General features: G+C 41.0%; 2 protein-coding genes and 1 long non-coding RNA gene across 3 annotated transcripts; 1 reads left to right on the top strand and 2 right to left on the bottom strand.

The window, feature by feature from the left end:
- The first annotated feature begins 6328 nt into the window (after positions 1–6328).
- Positions 6329–9231, top strand: LOC104448685. Its single transcript, XM_010062558.3, is given in 8 exon segments — positions 6329–6780; positions 6896–6955; positions 7125–7373; positions 7530–7606; positions 7925–8001; positions 8248–8363; positions 8366–8379; positions 8468–9231. Coding segments are annotated over 8 exon segments (1164 nt in total). The 5' UTR covers positions 6329–6365; the 3' UTR covers positions 8624–9231.
- A 466-nt stretch (positions 9232–9697) lies between these two features.
- On the bottom strand, positions 9698–12001 carry LOC120290111 (nuclear transcription factor Y subunit C-2-like). Its single transcript, XM_039305793.1, is given in 3 exon segments — positions 9698–10213; positions 10216–10745; positions 11705–12001. Coding segments are annotated over 2 exon segments (795 nt in total). The 5' UTR covers positions 10691–10745; positions 11705–12001; the 3' UTR covers positions 9698–9893.
- A 710-nt stretch (positions 12002–12711) lies between these two features.
- Positions 12712–17622, bottom strand: LOC120290109. The gene is made up of 7 exons (XR_005547974.1): positions 17565–17622; positions 16390–16542; positions 16004–16168; positions 15602–15751; positions 15403–15525; positions 14465–14551; positions 12712–13336 (listed from the first exon to the last, which is right to left on the bottom strand). It is a non-coding gene; the product is annotated as an uncharacterized LOC120290109 (long non-coding RNA).
- Positions 17623–17905: the final 283 nt, after the last annotated feature.

Here is a 17905-nt window from a genome sequence, read left to right as displayed (position 1 = left end):
ATTTTTAGCTTTTCTTTTTAGTTTTTAAATATAATTTTGAATAAAAATAATTTTAAAAACCACGTGGAAAATAAAAATCATTTAAAAAGAAGAATGTTGGTAATGGATCATGTTTACCTGTTACACATGTTGGTAACACCTATCTAAATACATAAGGTAATACATTACCTCTTAATGATGTTCTCATAGTATCGGAAATAAAGAAGACTCTTCTTTCCGTGTCTAAACTCACAGATGACTATCCTTGCTCATTTATCTTTGACAAACTTGGTGTTTATGTAAAGGACAACAATACCAAAGTAACAGTCAAGCTCGGAAGGAAGAATAGGGGCCTTTATCAAGTTGATACAAACACTGCAGCAGCCTTTTTTACTCAAAGACAGAAAACAGTGAATGCAAAGATATGGCACCAGAGACTGGCTCATACAAATTCTCAGATAGTGAAACATTTGCAACATCGAAGCTGATTCATTTTAATTCAACTTCTTCGAACATTTGCAACAGCTGTCAAATAGCAAAAAGTACAGCTCTATCCTTCCCTTTATCAGATTCTACATCAAGTTTGCCACTAGAAAAGATTCACTGTGACATTTGGGGGCCCTCACCAATCAATTCATTTCAGAAGTTTAGATACTATGTGATTTTTGTTGACAGTTTCTCACGATATAGTTGGCTATATCCAATGAAGTTGAAGTCTGAGTTCTATGATATCTTTGTTTGATTTCATAAATTAGTTGAGAAACAATACAATCATCAAATCAAAATCTTCCAAAGTGATGGAGGAGGAGAGTTTGTAAGTAGCAGATTTCAATATCATCTGAAAAATTGTGGCATAAAACAACACCTATCCTGTCCACACACTCCATAACAGAATGGGGTTTTAGAGAGAAAACATAGACATATTGTAGAATTGGGATTAGCCATGTTATATCACTCCAAAGTTCCTCTGAAATTATGGGTAGATGCCTTTGTTACAGCAAATTACATTATAAATATACTTCCAACACCAAAACTAAAGATGGATACACCCTATAACAAGATTCATAATACTCAGCCACAGTATGATCATTTGAGGGTGTTTGGTTGTGCATGTTATCCATGCTTAAGACCATACTCAAAACACAAATTTGATCCTCGATCCCTTACCTGTGTATTTTTGGGATATAGTGAACTACATAAAGGATATAGATGCCTTGTACCTACTGATAATTGCATATATATCAGTAGACATGTGATTTTTGATGAAACATCTTTTCCTTTCACAAAAAATGTGATCAATGAGTATGGACAGTATACTCCTTTATATAGACAATGGGCTGAAGGAGTTAAATTCTTCGAATCTCCAAGGACTGATACAACAAACAATAGCTCTCTTCATCAGTCAGTAAGCAAAGGTCAATATCATCTTGATATGGATAGTAATGACAATGAACAGATGCAACAAGCTACTTCATCAGCACTAATGCAGAATGATTCTATCACAGAAACTCAATCAATACTTGGTTCTTCATCGACTCAAAATGCACTACCTATCAATAACAGTCCTGAACTAGAACAACACAATTCTGGCCTATCCTCTTCTCAAAGAAATCTTGTTGTTCATCATATGCAGACTCGCATCAAATCAGGTATTATCAAGCCAAATCCAAAATATGCTTGTCTGGCTGAGTATCGAGTTCCTATGGAACCAAGATCCATTAAGTCAGCATTGGCTGATAAAGGTTGGCACAGTGCAATGCAAGAAGAAATGAGTGCTCTGTATGCCAATTATACCTGGACATTGGTTCCAAGAACAAACCAGATGAATGTTGTAGGCTGTAAGTGGGTCTTTAAGACCAAACTGGCACCTGATGGTAGTCTAGACAGACTAAAGGCTCGACTGGTAGCCAAAGGGTTCCATCAAGAAGCAGGACTAGACTTTACTGAGACTTTCAGCCCTGTTGTGAAACATGCAACAATTTGCATATTACTGTCCATAGCTCTAACAAAACAATGGACAATCCATCAACTTGATGTGAAAAATGCATTTCTTCATGGAGATTTGAATGAAACAGTCTATATGGAACAGCCTCTGGGCTTCATACACCCTCAAAAGTCGAACTATGTCTGCCTTCTTCACAAGTCCTTATATGGTCTTCGACAAGCTCCGAGAGCCTGATTTGATAAATTCAGCAACTATCTACTTGAAATTGGTTTTTTCTGTTGTACAGCTGATCCCTCCTTATTTGTGCTTCATACTGAGTCGCATACAGTATTATTACTGCTTTATGTCGATGATATCATCTTGACAGGAAGCTCACCTCAACTTTTAACCACATTGATTCAGAATCTCAGTCTTCAATTCCATATGAAAGATCTTGGATATCTTCACTACTTCTTAGGCATTGAAGTCAAACGCACCTTACAGAGTTTATTTCTATGCCAAACAAAATATGTTGTCGACTTGCTTAAACAAGCTCATATGACAGATTGCAAACCAATCTCAACACCCTTGCCACTACGATCAGTTATCATGGCCAATGCTGAAACTCAGCTAATAGACCCTGTTGAATACAGAAGCCTAGTAGGTGGTCTTCAATACTTGACAATAACTAGACCAGATCTAGCCTTTGCAACAAATCTTCTCTGTCAAAAGATGCAACATCCCACAGTGGCAGACTTTCATCAATTAAAAAGAGTCATTCGATATGTCAAAGGAACTGTCCATCTTGGATACTATCTCCACTCCAGGAGTTTGACAAGTCTCTATGGTTTTTCAGATGCCGATTGGGCAGGTTGTCCTATCACTCAATGATCTATTACAGGCTTCTATACTTTTCTAGGCTCTAATTTGATTTCTTGGTCAGCCAAGAAACAATCCACGGTTTCAAGGTCTTCCACAGAAGCAGAGTATCGAGCACTAGCTTCTACAACGACTGAATTAACCTGGATTAGCTTTGTACTACGTGGTATTGGTATTCCTCTTACAGCAGCTACATCTCTGTTCTGTGACAACAGATCAGCTATTTCCCTCACAGCAAATCCAATATTGCATGCTCGCACAAAGCATATCGAAGTTGATTTTCACTTCGTTCGTGAAAAAGTGTCTTCTAGTTCCATTCAATTTCAACATATTCCTAGCCACCTTCAATTAGCTGACATTTTCACTAAATCCCTCTCCCGATCAGCTCATATATCTTTACGTACCAAATTGGGAATGGGATCCTTCACCTTTCCCAATTTGAGGGGGTATGTTAAAGGTAAAGGAACAAAAGATGATGAAGAAGAATGGAAACGCCACGTGGTGGAAAACAATAAACAAAAAGGGAGCAGAGAACTTGGCGATGCAGCAAACTACAAGAAATAATGATCAATGGTAAAGATCTTATAATAAAGACCAGCCTGGATCGTCATCAATGAAGGAGATGCCCGAAAGAGAGAATGACATGGATCGCCAAGTCATGTAAACCAACACGTGTGCTATAAGATGTAATCGGTTAGGTGTATTCTGTTAAGGGTGTAGCTGTATTCTGTTGTTTTCCTTGTAACCGAGATTCAGTTTTATTGGTTCTTGGTTAAAATGAACTTTCTCTCCCATATAAGGAGGAGGGAAGAAGATAGATGCGAGAATGAGAGAATGAAAGAGAGAAAGAAGTATCATCTATGAATACTCAGCATCATTGTATCGGATGAAAGCTTCGAAGGATGATCAATGGCATAAGTTCTTGATACAGAGGCTACAAGTAAGATAGAACAGAGGAAGTAGAACAGAGAGTCAGTACTCATTTCTATTTCTAATACTTTGTATTACAATGATACAATTGATACAATGAAATACAAATCATTTCCAGAATCGATCATTCTATCCTAGATTCAGTTCTTCATTTAATCTACATTTGTTCATCCCCGTATTGCCATATGGTTCTTCATCTTCTCATGATGATAACGTGGTGAGAAGTAACCATTGAATATTTTCTCCACATGTTGAGATAAAAATTATTGTGTATTTCCATTAAACATAGGTGGGTATTTATATACTAAAGAGTATATTCTAGAAGATTTATTTGTAAGAACAGAAATACATAAAATAGAAAAATTTCCTAATTTCTAAAAATAAGATTCCAAAACTTCCAAATTTAATGGCCTCATTTTTGGTTGATACGGTGGCTACTGGCAGGGACCTTCACTCATGACCTCACTCTTCGCTCTCTACTTCCCACTCACTCTCACTGTCTCGGTTGCTCTCTTTCCAATTTATCCAAACCTCTCTTTCGGAACCCCCAAAAATCCGCCCTATCTCTCTCCGCCTCTCTTTCCTTTTGATGGCCACCAGCACGCATGGCCTCTGCCATGCCAGCTGCCCCTGGCCCCTGACAGGACAATCACGCCGCAATGTCTTGCTACTCTCCTACTCTGCCTTTGTTGCTCCTCTTTTCGCAGAAGGCATGAGTGACATGAAGGGGAAGAAGAGAAAGGCGTGCGGGCCGGGCCAAGAAAAGGGAAAATGGGTTGGTCCGCACGGGTAGAGAAGAGGTAGAAGAAAGAACCGGGCTAGCCTAGACTCGGCCCGATCTTGCTTCCATTAGTTAATAACAATAATAATCTAGAAAATTTAATTAAATGTTAAATTATTTTTTTAGAAAAAAATGATATTACTATTAATGCAAATACTCCTAATATTTATATCCCATGCAATTTAATGAAAATTATTTTTATTAGGGGTTAAGAATTAATCCTTAATATTACAAGCAATTAATGAATAATTAAATGGGTCGCAAATGTTTATATATAAGCAATTTCATTTCATAAATAATCACATGCATTCACGTGGTCCACCATATGACAACAAGTTGGCTCCAACTTTTTGGGGGCACCTCGTCACCTCAGAACCTACTATAAAATTTGTAACATGCCCCTATAGATTTGGAAAGACCTAGCCTACAAGGAAAAGGGGAGGCTGAGTTGTATATTGTAGAATTTCCACCAGACGATGAGAAGCCAGTGAAGGAAGGAGAAAAGAATGAATTTTAGGAGTTGGTATCTTATCAGATTAGAGAAGAATTGAGGGCATTGAATTTGAAACGAGAAAGGGGAAAAGAAGAAGAGGAGGGTGGAAGGAAAAAGAAAAAGTCTGTTAATGAAGTGAGAGGAGAAGAGGTGGGAAAATGAGGGAGCTGATAACTGAAGTTCTAGTATATAAAAAATTTGTATTTGCAGATAACTCTAAAGGCTATGGTGGATGGCCTATCTCAGCCACCCAGGTGCAATGATCTTTATAAGTTGGAATCGTCAAGGTGTAAGCCCTGCTTCGGCAATTCGAAGGTTAAAGGCACTATGTGGATAGTTTAAGCTTGGCGGTGTGTCTCTTATGAAAAATAGAGGAGCAAGGTGGAAAGGTGGAGGAGAACTGTGAGTGTGTAGCAAGCAATGTGAATTCTAATGGAATCTCTAGGGTTTTGGCATTACGGTGGAGGAAAGAGTGGATGTGAAGGTCTTGCAGTGTCCAAGAACTTCATTGATACTAAGGTGACTAGCGCGGACTAAAAGTAGTTCAGAAAAGTTAGTTGAAATTATATTGATCCAGAATTTGAGAAGAAATGTATCTCGTGGCAAAAAAATTGAGATATTGACTGAAAGAATCCCTGAGTCCTCGATGTGTATCAGAGATTCCAATGGAATTAAAGAGATCGGAGAAAAGCAATGAGGGAGTTATTAGGCAAAAAAGAATGTGGAGAATTTCAAGGACGTGTTGTCTTGCGGCTGGTTTGATTGATATTGGCTTTCATGGGCAGAAGTTCACATGGTGCAATAACAGGGTAGGTAAAAATAGGGTGAGAGAGAGAATTGATAGAGTGGTTGTCAATGCTGAGTGGATAACTCAGAAATCTTGGACTCTCGTCCTCCATCAACGTGCCATGGGATCAGATTATTGTCCCTTGGTGGTCAATATTTACTTTCAAGATCAAAGAGGAAAGAGAAGTTTAGATTTCACAGCATGGGGACTACTTTTGAAAAGTATAGGGAAAGTGATTAAAGAAAACAGATGTACAAAGTTTTTTCTCCGGAATCCACTGCCACCACCCAAGTATTTGGTCTTGCACTTGCGGATAGTGTTCTTTTCTGTTCTTTTATTTGATGTCTTCAGGCCCAACAGGAAGAAGACCCAACCAAGTTGGGTGCAGTAGTGCGGCCCATTAAGCCAGCTTTGGCATCATTCTGGATGAGTTAAACATCGATCTCCGGTAGCCGCGCAACTGCCATAACCCGAACGCGCAATCCCTCTTACACGAGCCGCAGGCTGGAATGACAGCGAAAATTTGTCTAGATATTTAATAAGGGCAAACCTTTAAAATTTGTTTAGACGAAGTCCGTGGTCGAGTCGTAAGATGGCGCTCTACGCCTCCTCCTCCTCTCTTCTTCGCCTCAAAACAATCCCGCCGTCGCATTCTCTCTCGCCCCGACCCTTTCCCCGCCCGCTCTTGCGATCGGACCGTGCGAAAGCAGCGCCTCCTGCCTCGAGAGCTCTCCGAGAATGGCGGGATTACGAAGACGCGGTGAAGCGCAAGGACCTTGCTTCCGCCCTCCGGTTCTTGAGGTCCCAATCTGTTGCGGGCGACGTTGTTGGGGATGACTATGAGGGAGACGAGGTGGGGATGTACCTGTCTGGGAAACCGGAGGAGAGGGATTGGGAGGTCCTGGATACGTGCTTGAACGCCGACGATATGAAGCTCGTCACCAGTGCTTACGCCCTTCTCAAGGACCGGGGTTTCTTGCCCAATTTCGGCAAGTTCCGGACCATCGGTAATCTCTCTCGCGTCTCCCCCAAAATTTCGAGCTGATCGTTTTAGTCGTTCGACTCCTGTCGTTGTTGACGTTATGAAAGCACTCGCCTTTTTTCCTTCTCGACTCTTTGCAGTTCTGGAGGGACCGAGGGACGTTACGCCCGCAGTACTCAAGTCTTCCACTGGGTTGGAAGGTACGCGAGCTTTCCTTCTTCTGAGTTTCAATTTCTAAAGTCATTGTCCCCATTGCAAATTTGCATCTGCCCTGTCTGCCTACACCGCGATTTGCTTTGATGATCATGCTACATTATGGTTTCTGCTAAAATTCATGTCCTGAGTCGTTTCCTCCTTTTGTGCGTGTAGTCACTAGATTTTCCCCCAAGAAGTGGGGTCTTGATGGAACCTCGAGTACCCTCTTGGTCGCTTTTCTCGGCGGAGTTTCCTTTCTTCTCTCGCAAGGGATTGATATTAGACCTAAGCTGGCGGTGATACTAGGACTAGCTTTTGCGGACTCAGTGTTCCTTGGTGGTTCTTGTTTAGCTCAAATTTCAAGCTATTGGCCTCCATATCGCCGACGAATCCTTGTCCATGAAGCTGGCCATCTCCTTACAGGCATGCCAGGACACTTCATTTCTTCACCACTATTTATTTGGAGCACGATGCAAATACTTTCCCAGCAGCTGATCACCTCTTTGTTTCTCACATTATCATTTCGGAGCATCGCTATTTAATGCACGGGCTTAACGAAATGATATATTTACAATGCAGCATACTTGATGGGTTGCCCAATACGTGGCGTAATTTTGGATCCAATCATTGCAATGCAAATGGGCATTCAGGGACAGGTACTGCTAGTCTCATTCATGCTTGCTTAGTGGAACTGTGTTTCCGATTCCTTAAGTTATGCATGAGAACTTGATGGACATCAGGGGGAATAAGTCATGATGATTAATTTCTCTGGAAGGGTATTCTCTGTCTCTGGATTCTGGGAGCGGTCTAGTCTACGATTTCAGAAGGAAATAAGCTAATTTGCTAGTGCTGATGTTTGATGACTATGTTATTGTGGCTTTATTAAGCTCGCCCTGCTTGCATTGCTAGCATACTTTCAACTTAACTAGCATCAATAACCCGGAAGAAGGATTCTATGCTAAAAATGTATACAGGCAGGGACGCAGTTTTGGGATGAGAAGATGGACAAAGAACTCGCTGAGGGGCGGCTAAGCAGCACTGCCTTTGATAGGTTGGCATTGTCCCAATATTTTTTTTATATCTCGAGACCAAAGAAGATTTCAGCTAACAATCTTGAGTCTTGACTATCAATGAATTGCTAACAATCTTAAGTGTCAGTAAACGCTAGTTAATGTGATTTGAGCAGTTGCTCAAAATGATGCTGTACCTTGTTGTGCTGCTCTTTGGTTGCACTCCCAATATTCCAAAGCTTTATACTAACTGTCCCTCTAATGATGCAATTGATGTGTTTTGACAGGTATTCCATGGTGCTTTTTGCTGGCATCGCTGCTGAAGCTCTTATCTATGGTGATGCTGAGGGTGGAGAAAATGATGAGAATATGTTTAGGAGCCTATGTGTCCTATTGGAACCCCCTTGTCAGTTGCACAGGTACTTCTTGAATGAACAGACCTGCTTTCATGAAGGCCTATTGTAATTTTTCAGTCACTGAAATGCTTCATTGTCTCTGACGACTTAGATGTCAAATCAGGCCAGGTGGGCAGTTCTGCAGTCTTATAATCTGCTCAAATGGCATAAACAAGCCCATCGAGCTGCTGTGAATGCTCTGGAGAGTGGCTTCAGTCTTAGCATGGCAATCAGGGAAATTGAGGAAGCAATGTCTTCTCGGAAATGAAAATTAGGCAGTGGATTGACTTGCAGTACTGTCTCGTCAACTCATGTGGGCAACCTAAGACATTGACGATTGCGTTCCTTGGTGGGCCTATTGATGCTCAGAGTCTCAGTGATAAGCCTGAGAGTCTTGACTGCCAACATATAATGGGCATGCCGTAGACCTTCATAAGTGAAAATGCATATCGTAGGCTTGAGGATGAAGGCCACTCTGACAGGGACTTGTAGAGATGTGGTTTGGGTCACTCAAAGCCTTAAGGAGCAACTCTGCTCTGTGAAACTGACCACGAGTTCTTTGGGTTGCTTAACTGACGACATGGATTTTGCACACTCAAGATGAAGCTGCATAAGCCCCTAAATTTGTTCGTTGGACTGGCAAGTGTCTAGAGTTGGTTACTTGTTAGCTAGAAACCACATTGGATTGTACAAAAAATTTGGTTGGAAAAGAGGCTGGAGCACTATGTACATGACCTCCTTTCAGCAGTACTTTCATTTCGTATAACCTTGACTGTTGTCTTGTTTGTCTAATGAGTCCAAATCTTCTGGTAGTTTGCTGTCATGGAACATTGTTAAGATAAATTGGGAGTGAAAGTTTAGATGGTTATTCTCTTATGCGTGAATCGGAAGTGATGGGGCTTGCCAGAGAATTAGATCTTAGGCACTTAGCATCTGTTGCCAGGAACGATAATCTGTCATTTTGGATCAAGGTGCTAGTCGTGAACCTGATGCCTAGCATATGATTACCGTGCTAGTCGTCACTAAATGCCTGCAACTCTGGCCCTTCCCAGAAAAGACCTCTACTTAATGACATGGAGGCCTGTATTCAGTCGTTAAAATACACGTAAGTATTCAATTTGCTCGTATTGTTATGTAGGAAATGAGACATTCATTACATGATACCAGACATGAGGTTCTGATAGCAAATGTTCAATTCATTTCTTGTGATTCTGGTAGACAATCGCCATTTTCTAGCTCGTCTCTGACCCTCGCCCGATCCTGTTCCGTTGAGATGCTTACAAAATAAAGTAGTCTCATCCACTCTTTTCTCGAACCCTTCATTAGGGCCTCGTCAAAGGAAGAAGCAAGCACTAGTGTGCACTTAAAACAACCTAATGCAAAAGATATTAATGTAGATGCCATTACAAAGCCCAAACAAGTTACAATCGCATCAAATTTCAATACTCTACAATCCGAGACAATTGCTACCTCTCAATTACATGCAAAGGAACTCCATTAATACTAAGAAGCTGCACTAGAATTTGCATGACCCCAAATCAAGAATTCGTTTGCTGATCATCTTGGGTTTGCTGAGATTGAGCATGCGGCCAGGGCATGAAAGAAACCGGCGGTTGAGGCTGCTGGGCAGCATAAAGTGCTGCTTGATCAGCAGGCTTTCCCATGATCGTACTTGGATGTCCCATGGGGTGTTGTGGTGGGACATAATAATATGGAATATCAGCTGGAGAGCCAACCACAGGAATGGTAGCCTTAGTAACTCCTAGGCCTTCCTCCTTTAACTCATCTCTTGGAATTATGTCAACCAAGAAATCAAACACATCTGTCCTGGAGATAGCAGCTGCTATATCATTCTTTGCAGTGTCCTCCGTTTGTTTTCTTCTGTGTGAATCCAAGAACGCAAAGTCAGCTCCAAGATAAACATCTCACAAGCTTTTGCAAATACGACTGGAGCCTCAGCAGAAATCATTCGTACATCTTCATCCGCTTTCATTATTTTCTTGATTCGGGCAAGGGGAAGGCTGTGATTCTTGAAGTCCTGAGTTTGCTCAATTTCTTGCATCTGACCTGCCCAGAACATTTGAAGCTGTTGCTGCTGCTGCTGATGCTGTTGGTGATGGAAGTGTTGGGCTTGTTGGTATGCAAGCTGATGAGGAGAGCCAGGGAAAGTACTGGGTGCCTGAGTCGGGGAAGGTATGGGTACAGCAGGAGTGCCAGTAGCAACTACAGGAGCAGTTGGAAATGGAGGGGCATATGCCATTTGGTTGGTGCCAGCCACAACCCCGACTACTTGCTGCTGCTGCTGCTGCTGCTGTGTTTGTTCCGTCTGATCCATGACAAGATTAGTTTATATCTCTAATGTGTTACTCCGAGTGCCCTATCATCAACAGCTGTGAGGGAGACCAAAAAGCGCATCAGAACATCCTGTCCAAATATTTTCAGTGGCACATATTTCTCACAATTTCATGCCTTAGTATTGCTTTACCAGTCACAGGGTAACTGGAGTTGCTGATCCTTTAACCAATGCATGTACAAAGTGCTAAACACTTGTTATCCTAACAGAGAAACTTAAATAACTTTGATCCACAAGGCATGCATCACCATCTAGATCTTGGGAATGCATGATATTTACTATTTTTTTTATATCAAGGCACCAAGAGATTTTGGCAAGGAAAGAGCAATTTTGCAGACAATTACCATTGTCCCGGCATCGATGTAAACTGCGGGCTTCATGAGAAATTCAGTTTGCATTACCCAATGAACGTACGAATTAACAGCTACCTGCCCTATTACGGGTTCTCAACCAATTGACTGGGTAGACATTCAAGTAGATTGGATACAATGGTATGAATTCGTGGTAGATTTGGGATGTAATGTTACGTTAAGTGCACTCTATTATGTGGCTCGGCTATGCGATGGCGAGAATATCGCACACTTAGCGTATGCTTACACACAAGCAGTGGTATACGTATTAGGACGAAAGCCGCGATTTCCTTAAATTGTAGAACAACTAAGCAAAATGCTGGAAAAGCATACAAAATGCAAGAGCAGGAAACAAGCGCAATCCAAAGAGCAACTCAACTAGGCGAAAGGAGATTGAACAGAAGACGATTCAATAACCTCCCCAAACCCAAAACTCATTCAAGTCCTTCATTTATCGAAGCGTATGGCGTAACACACGTGATTGATTGACCCGCATCTGAAAATATAAAACCCATTTGAACCTGTCATTACCCAAAAGGGAGAAAGGGGAACATGAAGAGGCAGACGCAAGGAAGTTCAAAATAAAACATTTGAAAATCAAGAACAGGAAACGGGTGAGTGACGATGAGTAGCAAGCTAACGTTACCTTAGCAGAGCTGGAGCTTCTGTACTCTTAAGTTGCATGAAACCCTAGACACAGAATCTGGTTTTTGAATAGCTAGAATAGTAGCTCCAAAAATGGGTTTCAGAGAGAGAGAGAGAGAGAGAGATAAAGAGACAGACGGAGGGAGGTTTCTAGAAAGTGGTGTGAGGTGAGGTGACAAATGTCCAGCAATGTCAAGTGTTTTGACTTTTGAGGGCTGCTGAAGTTGCACACATGGGCCTCATCCATTGGACGTACACAAAATAAAGGGACAGAGGAAGGAAACAAAACGATAGTGATATGTAGGTGAGGAGCGAGTGAGGGGACAGGTGGAAGTGAAGGCTGTATCTGGGTTAAATGTCTTGGTGAAGTGTAGGCGAGCCTGGTGCAGGGTAGCGATTCTCTTCATGTTGCCCATGGGTCGTCCGTTCTTTTGGGCCATTTTATTTTATCCTTCTCGTTTCAATTGGATTTACTTCGGCTTTGGGTGGATGGAGACTGAGAGAAGCATAAATTAGATCAGCCGTTCGTTCCACTTCCAAACTGTTCACTTCAACTTCCACCGTTCGCCATTGGAAAATGGGGAGATGTCGTGTGTACCATAAAACATCTCAATTCCTTGGTCCATCCTTAAAGAACTAACTCCTAGGATTGGTTAACTCGTGAGGATCTCTAGTTGCTCCTTGATTTATTTTGTCGCAACTTGCTGAACTAAGGAAGAAACTACTCCTATGATATCACGGACCATCGCCACCACTTGCTATGCATGAGAAATGAAATTCCATCAATCACTCGAGTTGATCACTGTCTTCCCTTCTCATACGTCCTTCATTTTCGGACAGCAGAAACTTTACATCTCACGAAAACAACAGAATCCTTTTGTAATTCAGCTGTTGCTTTGCAATCTACCAGAAGTTGATAAGACGCTGCCATACAGGACTCCTGAGTAAATTCCTAAACACTGTCTGCAGCAGCACAAAAAGGAAAAAAGCAGCCAACCACATGCACAATGCACAGGAAATATGCTGTCCTCGTCATGGTGACTGAATCTGATGATAGGAAACCCAACCAAAGCGACTAATAAGTCGGGAAACCCAATCAAAGCATCAGCAAAGTATTGCATGGGAAGATACCACCGCAACCTATAAATCAGCGTGCATATTTCAGACAGAAATTCACAAAAGCAGCATATACCATGAAAGAACCATTGATCGTTCACCCATGATGTACGAGGTCGATGTTGATCTGTCTTGACAGTTTCAACAAGGTCCTGCCAACTCCAGACATGTGGAGCAGCTAATTCTCCCATTATACAAGCTACCTTTCTCCAAGACCATGCAATTAAATTTGAATAAAATGAATTTTTCGTTTCGATGAAATGTGGCAAGAACAGATGAGTGCACAAAAAATACTGTTCCACCATCAACGATTGGCATCATTTGGATGCTTTCTGACCATGGGCTTTCCCATGGCTTGCTGCTGCTGCTGCAGACATGATTCGCAAACGGGCAGCAATTTCTGTGAAGGATGGCCTAACAGTTGGATTTGGTGCCCAACACTGTTCCATTAGCCTCCGCCATTCGTGATCACAGAAGCCTGGTATGGGTGGCCTCAACGTGTTACTTACTATGCCTCCTGCTTTGCCATATAAAATCATAAGGATACACCACATGTTGCATATAGGATATAATCTGAAATTTGAGCTGATAAAGAGAATTTAGTGGAAAGGGCCTACATTCCCATATACATACAACTATCTATCTATAGCAACGAAATTTCCCAGAATCTATCACCATCAGGCCATGTTGAACGAGATGCTTCAACCAAACACAGCACAAAATCTCGAGGTTGATGACAATGCATGACAACACACATCATATCATAACCAACACGTGTTTCTACAAATGACATCTCTAATCCTTAAAACTAATGTAATGAAGGCTGCAGGAAGGTCTCGTAACACAGTCTGGCCAATTAATAGGTCAGACCTTGATGCATCATCATGGTGGAGGAGGCAAATCGAAGGAACACAAAAGACCACGGATAACATTTGACTGGAGCTGTAAAGTATTCAGTAGTACCAACACTACTCACAAAAAACCAAGGCCCTAATATAGCAAGCAGAACCAATATACACGCAGCCAAAAATAGCAATAATGGTTTCAGTCTTCCATTTCTCACTCCAGATTTTTACTTGAAAGAGTTAGCTCCTAAACAGCAAAAAACACATCCAACTCAATCTGTATTACGTCCTACCATGTACAGTGTTGCAGTCCCAGGACTCTCTAGGTAATTATAAAATGAATGTAAGATACACTTTTCAAATGGTCAATAACCCTACCAACAATGATTTTTACCTCTTACATCAATATTTCTCCCAAAAGAATATTCTCAACCAGAGTCACCCAGACAGCCAGCTTTCAACAGAATGTAAGAAACTGTAGTGGTCTTATTACCTATATATTTCTAACTGATTAGTTCATCCTGATAACATGAGCTTCTTTGACAATCAGTTCTTAGCACAATATTTCTGCTTCTCTCCATCCTTGCCAATAAATCACAGTATTTATACCAAATTGATAAGTTCACTTCATCAATATAGAAAATTAGCTTAAGCTAGATCAGTTTCATTAAATGATCAGTGACTGGACTGCATCATCATGAAACACAGAACAGAAGCACTGCTACCTCATTCACATTTCATCAAAGCTCCCTCAAATGAATGGAGAGACAATAAGTCATGAGAAGAGAACTGAGACACACCTATAATTGCACCATAATGCATATTTGCATATGGTTCCTCCCCAGTGAGAATCTCCCACAAAACAATACCAAGGAGAACACATCCACCTGTAAATTAATAATCCACAATGATCAAAAATGCCACCAGAAAGGACACAAAGTTTACGATACACGTTGAAGGAATTCGATGCCGTCCGTGATGCTCACAGCTTCTTAAGTTTTAGGTACAAACTAGCCTTTCCAATTGACTACCGAAATGAGCCAAAAAGAAAAATATATTGTAAAAATTGGACGAAGTCAAACAACAAACACCTAATTTTTATGACAATGAGAAAAGGTCAATTGACAAAAGTTTAAGCTGCAAGTAGCACATTCTCAAAACGTCCAACTTAGAAGGTCATAAATACCCAAATCAGTGAAGCTATGGATCACGGGACGGAAATAGGAAGTGGGTGCACAACTTGCCAATAAAGAGAGTAGCTTTCTGCTAATTTGGGTCATTGTAAACTAGTGAGCATTCTCAGTCATGGTTGTCCATTGCAAATTATTAGAATAAGATAGCTATTTCAGTACATCTTCCACCACTAATTATGGGTAGCATTTCTTCCACAATTACTGGTAAGTTGCAACATCAACCAGAATGTTAAAATGGCGTACCAGCATAGCTCATCAAAAGTTTAATTCGAGATAAATATTTCTTCTAGAACAAGATTGCAGTATTACATTTATGCCACCATATCTCTCGATTGTGCAAGTACATGGTGGGATCGATTGGTTCCACAAACTTCCCAATCTGGGATACAAGCATACCCGGAATCAGGTAGATATACACAGATCATGAGGCAATAGAGTGGTTGTGCGACTCTGATCATGGTGCCATCAAATTAATTTGGCACAGATAACCCTCATTGATCTACCTATCTTATCATTTAGAGACAATGCTGACGACAACATCATACCTTTTCAGAGACTTTATTGCTGCTGCCATTTAGCAACTCAGGAGCCATCCACGGTAAAGTTCCCCTTACTCCACCAGAAACTAAGGTATTTCGTTTGATTTTTGACAGGCCAAAATCACCAACCTGAAAAAGGACATCGCTTATAATGCAAAAATAGTAAACAGTCCGCTGCTTCTCAACATTGAAACTGCAATCTTACCTTGCAAATGGGACGCTTGAAGGATCTTTCAAATTCACCAGCAAATTGTCACATTTCAGATCAAAATGCACAATATTTTTTGAGTGCAAATATTCCATCCCAAATGCAGCATCCATTGCAATTATGAGGCGCTTTCGGCGGTCAAGATGCCTACAGAGTATGCTGGTTAGAGGCTGGAGAGAAGCAGAAGAGAGAAGTCGGAATGACCATTGAATGAAGTGAACTAACAAGATGACATGCTTATTGTTCCCAACACATTTATAGTACTTTTCTATTTGTGCACTGATATAATTCTATCCTTCTAAGTTCTCATATTAAATCATGCTGATTGTAACAACCATAAAACAAATTATTGATTCAATGCATTAGTAAATCTGAAAAGCATGAGGCCAGAAATCTTACTTATCCTTGCGGAGTAAAAACATGCCTTAGAGAACCATCAACCATAAATTCTGCCACGGTGGCCAAGGTTCCTCCAGGTCCATCTTGCACAACACCGTAAAATGCCACAACATTTGGATGGTGAAGCTTTGATAGAATGTCGGCTTCCCGCCAAAACTCAGTTGTCTGAAAAAAAAAAAAAAAAAAAAAAAAATTAGCTTAATTAGTAAACAGATAGAGCATCAGAGATGCATCCAGAGAAAGATGGAAAAAATGAAAAGAAAAAGAAGGGAAAGAAAAGGAGCAGTAATCTCAAAAAGTACAGAGTGACATTCTGGAAGCACATATATAGTACCCATATTAAAACCACAATTGAGTAGATCTATCATTTAAATAAAGGGACTCACTAATCTTTCCTGCTCTGATGATCGACCTGTGAAGCAACTTTTCTTTATCCGTTTGATGGCAACATCTGTCCCTCTCCATTTCCCATGATAAACAGTTCCAAATGTACCAGAACCCAGTTCTCTGAGCTCTTCAAGATCTTCATTCTTTATTATCTACAACAAGCATTTGGAGGGGTCATCAAAAGGACGAAAAGAAAAGCTGGCACACCAAATCAGGTGAAAGGAAGTCCAAAAATAAAAGTTTCATAGAAAACACCCAGCAAAGAAATGATGCACGTGTGAAATGGTGAAAATTTACACAAGCTCGGTGGCAGTGTCCAAAGTAAATCATAGATGTTAAGCATATGAGACACTTTGTTAAATATTTTTGAAAAGATGTAGCATGTGCAGACCAAAGTGTGTCATATCTAAAGGAACTATTAGCACAAATCATCCCAGATGCTGTGGACATCAATACAGGCGATACAGCGTTGTCTTGTCGACAAAGTTAGCGTCATGATGTTCACTTTCACACTACAGTACAACAAAAGGGATCCACCACCATCAAATACGGGATTGGGAATTTGGGCTTACCTACTCTATGAATACTGAAGAGATCTGCTAATGTCAAAAAGCCTACCCAAGAAGATCCTGAAGACATACTGAAAAGAGCTGCTAATGTCAAAAAGCCTAACCAGGAAGATCCTGGAGACAGATCCATACTTATTCTAACTTCCCCATAACCAATGCACCCTTTCCCCAATGAAAGGAGCAACCTGATTCATCTTCTATAGCCCCATGAGTCAGCGGGAATTTGGACGGCAACCAGACTTTTTGGCTTCTTGTCATTAAGAATTTACAGGGAAAATGAGCTTGGCAACAAGGATCTGATTTGAATGGGGAACAAGAGTCTTGGCAGTGATGGCCACCCCTACTAAGACCAATAAGTCTTGGGCTTTTGTCCCACCTCTCCAGTGTTCATAATTGCCAGCGAAGGAAAAGGATGGGATTGGAGACAATTTCTCAGAAACCCTATCTATTCATAGGGGTAGGCAAACCAGCTCCAGGTCGGATGTCATCTACCCGCATGCATAGCTCTAAAATGATGGACAAGCATGGAGGATTTTACACTTGACCAAAATCATCACGGAGAACAAAAATGTTCAACAGCGGTACCACTTATCCAAGCATCATACCTGCAAAGTGCTGATATCAACACCTCCCAAAGAAGAAGGATCTAGAGGCGGCAGACCGTGCTTCTTAACTCTATTTGACCCTGAATAAATTAAAAGCAAATCAGAAAGCTCGTAACAAAAAATTTCACTTGAAAGGTCGATCACATCAAGGCATCCTCTGGAGAATACCTCATATTCTGACTCAGGCGTCCTAATGTTCTCTGCAATGGATTCAAGTTGCAACCCCTCACCATTCTTGTGTTGGGAATGACCAAATTCCATGTGCAAAGCAGATGTGTCAGTAGTACCAGATACTTCGGGTGATTCTTCAGGGCCATTCTGAGCACAAATGATGGGGTTAT

This window comes from Eucalyptus grandis, unplaced genomic scaffold (genome assembly GCF_016545825.1).
Source record: "Eucalyptus grandis isolate ANBG69807.140 unplaced genomic scaffold, ASM1654582v1 tig00002652, whole genome shotgun sequence".
Classification (NCBI taxonomy): domain Eukaryota; kingdom Viridiplantae; phylum Streptophyta; class Magnoliopsida; order Myrtales; family Myrtaceae; genus Eucalyptus; species Eucalyptus grandis.
Note: the sequence above shows the minus strand (reverse complement) of the source record. Positions and strands in the feature narration are given on the sequence as shown.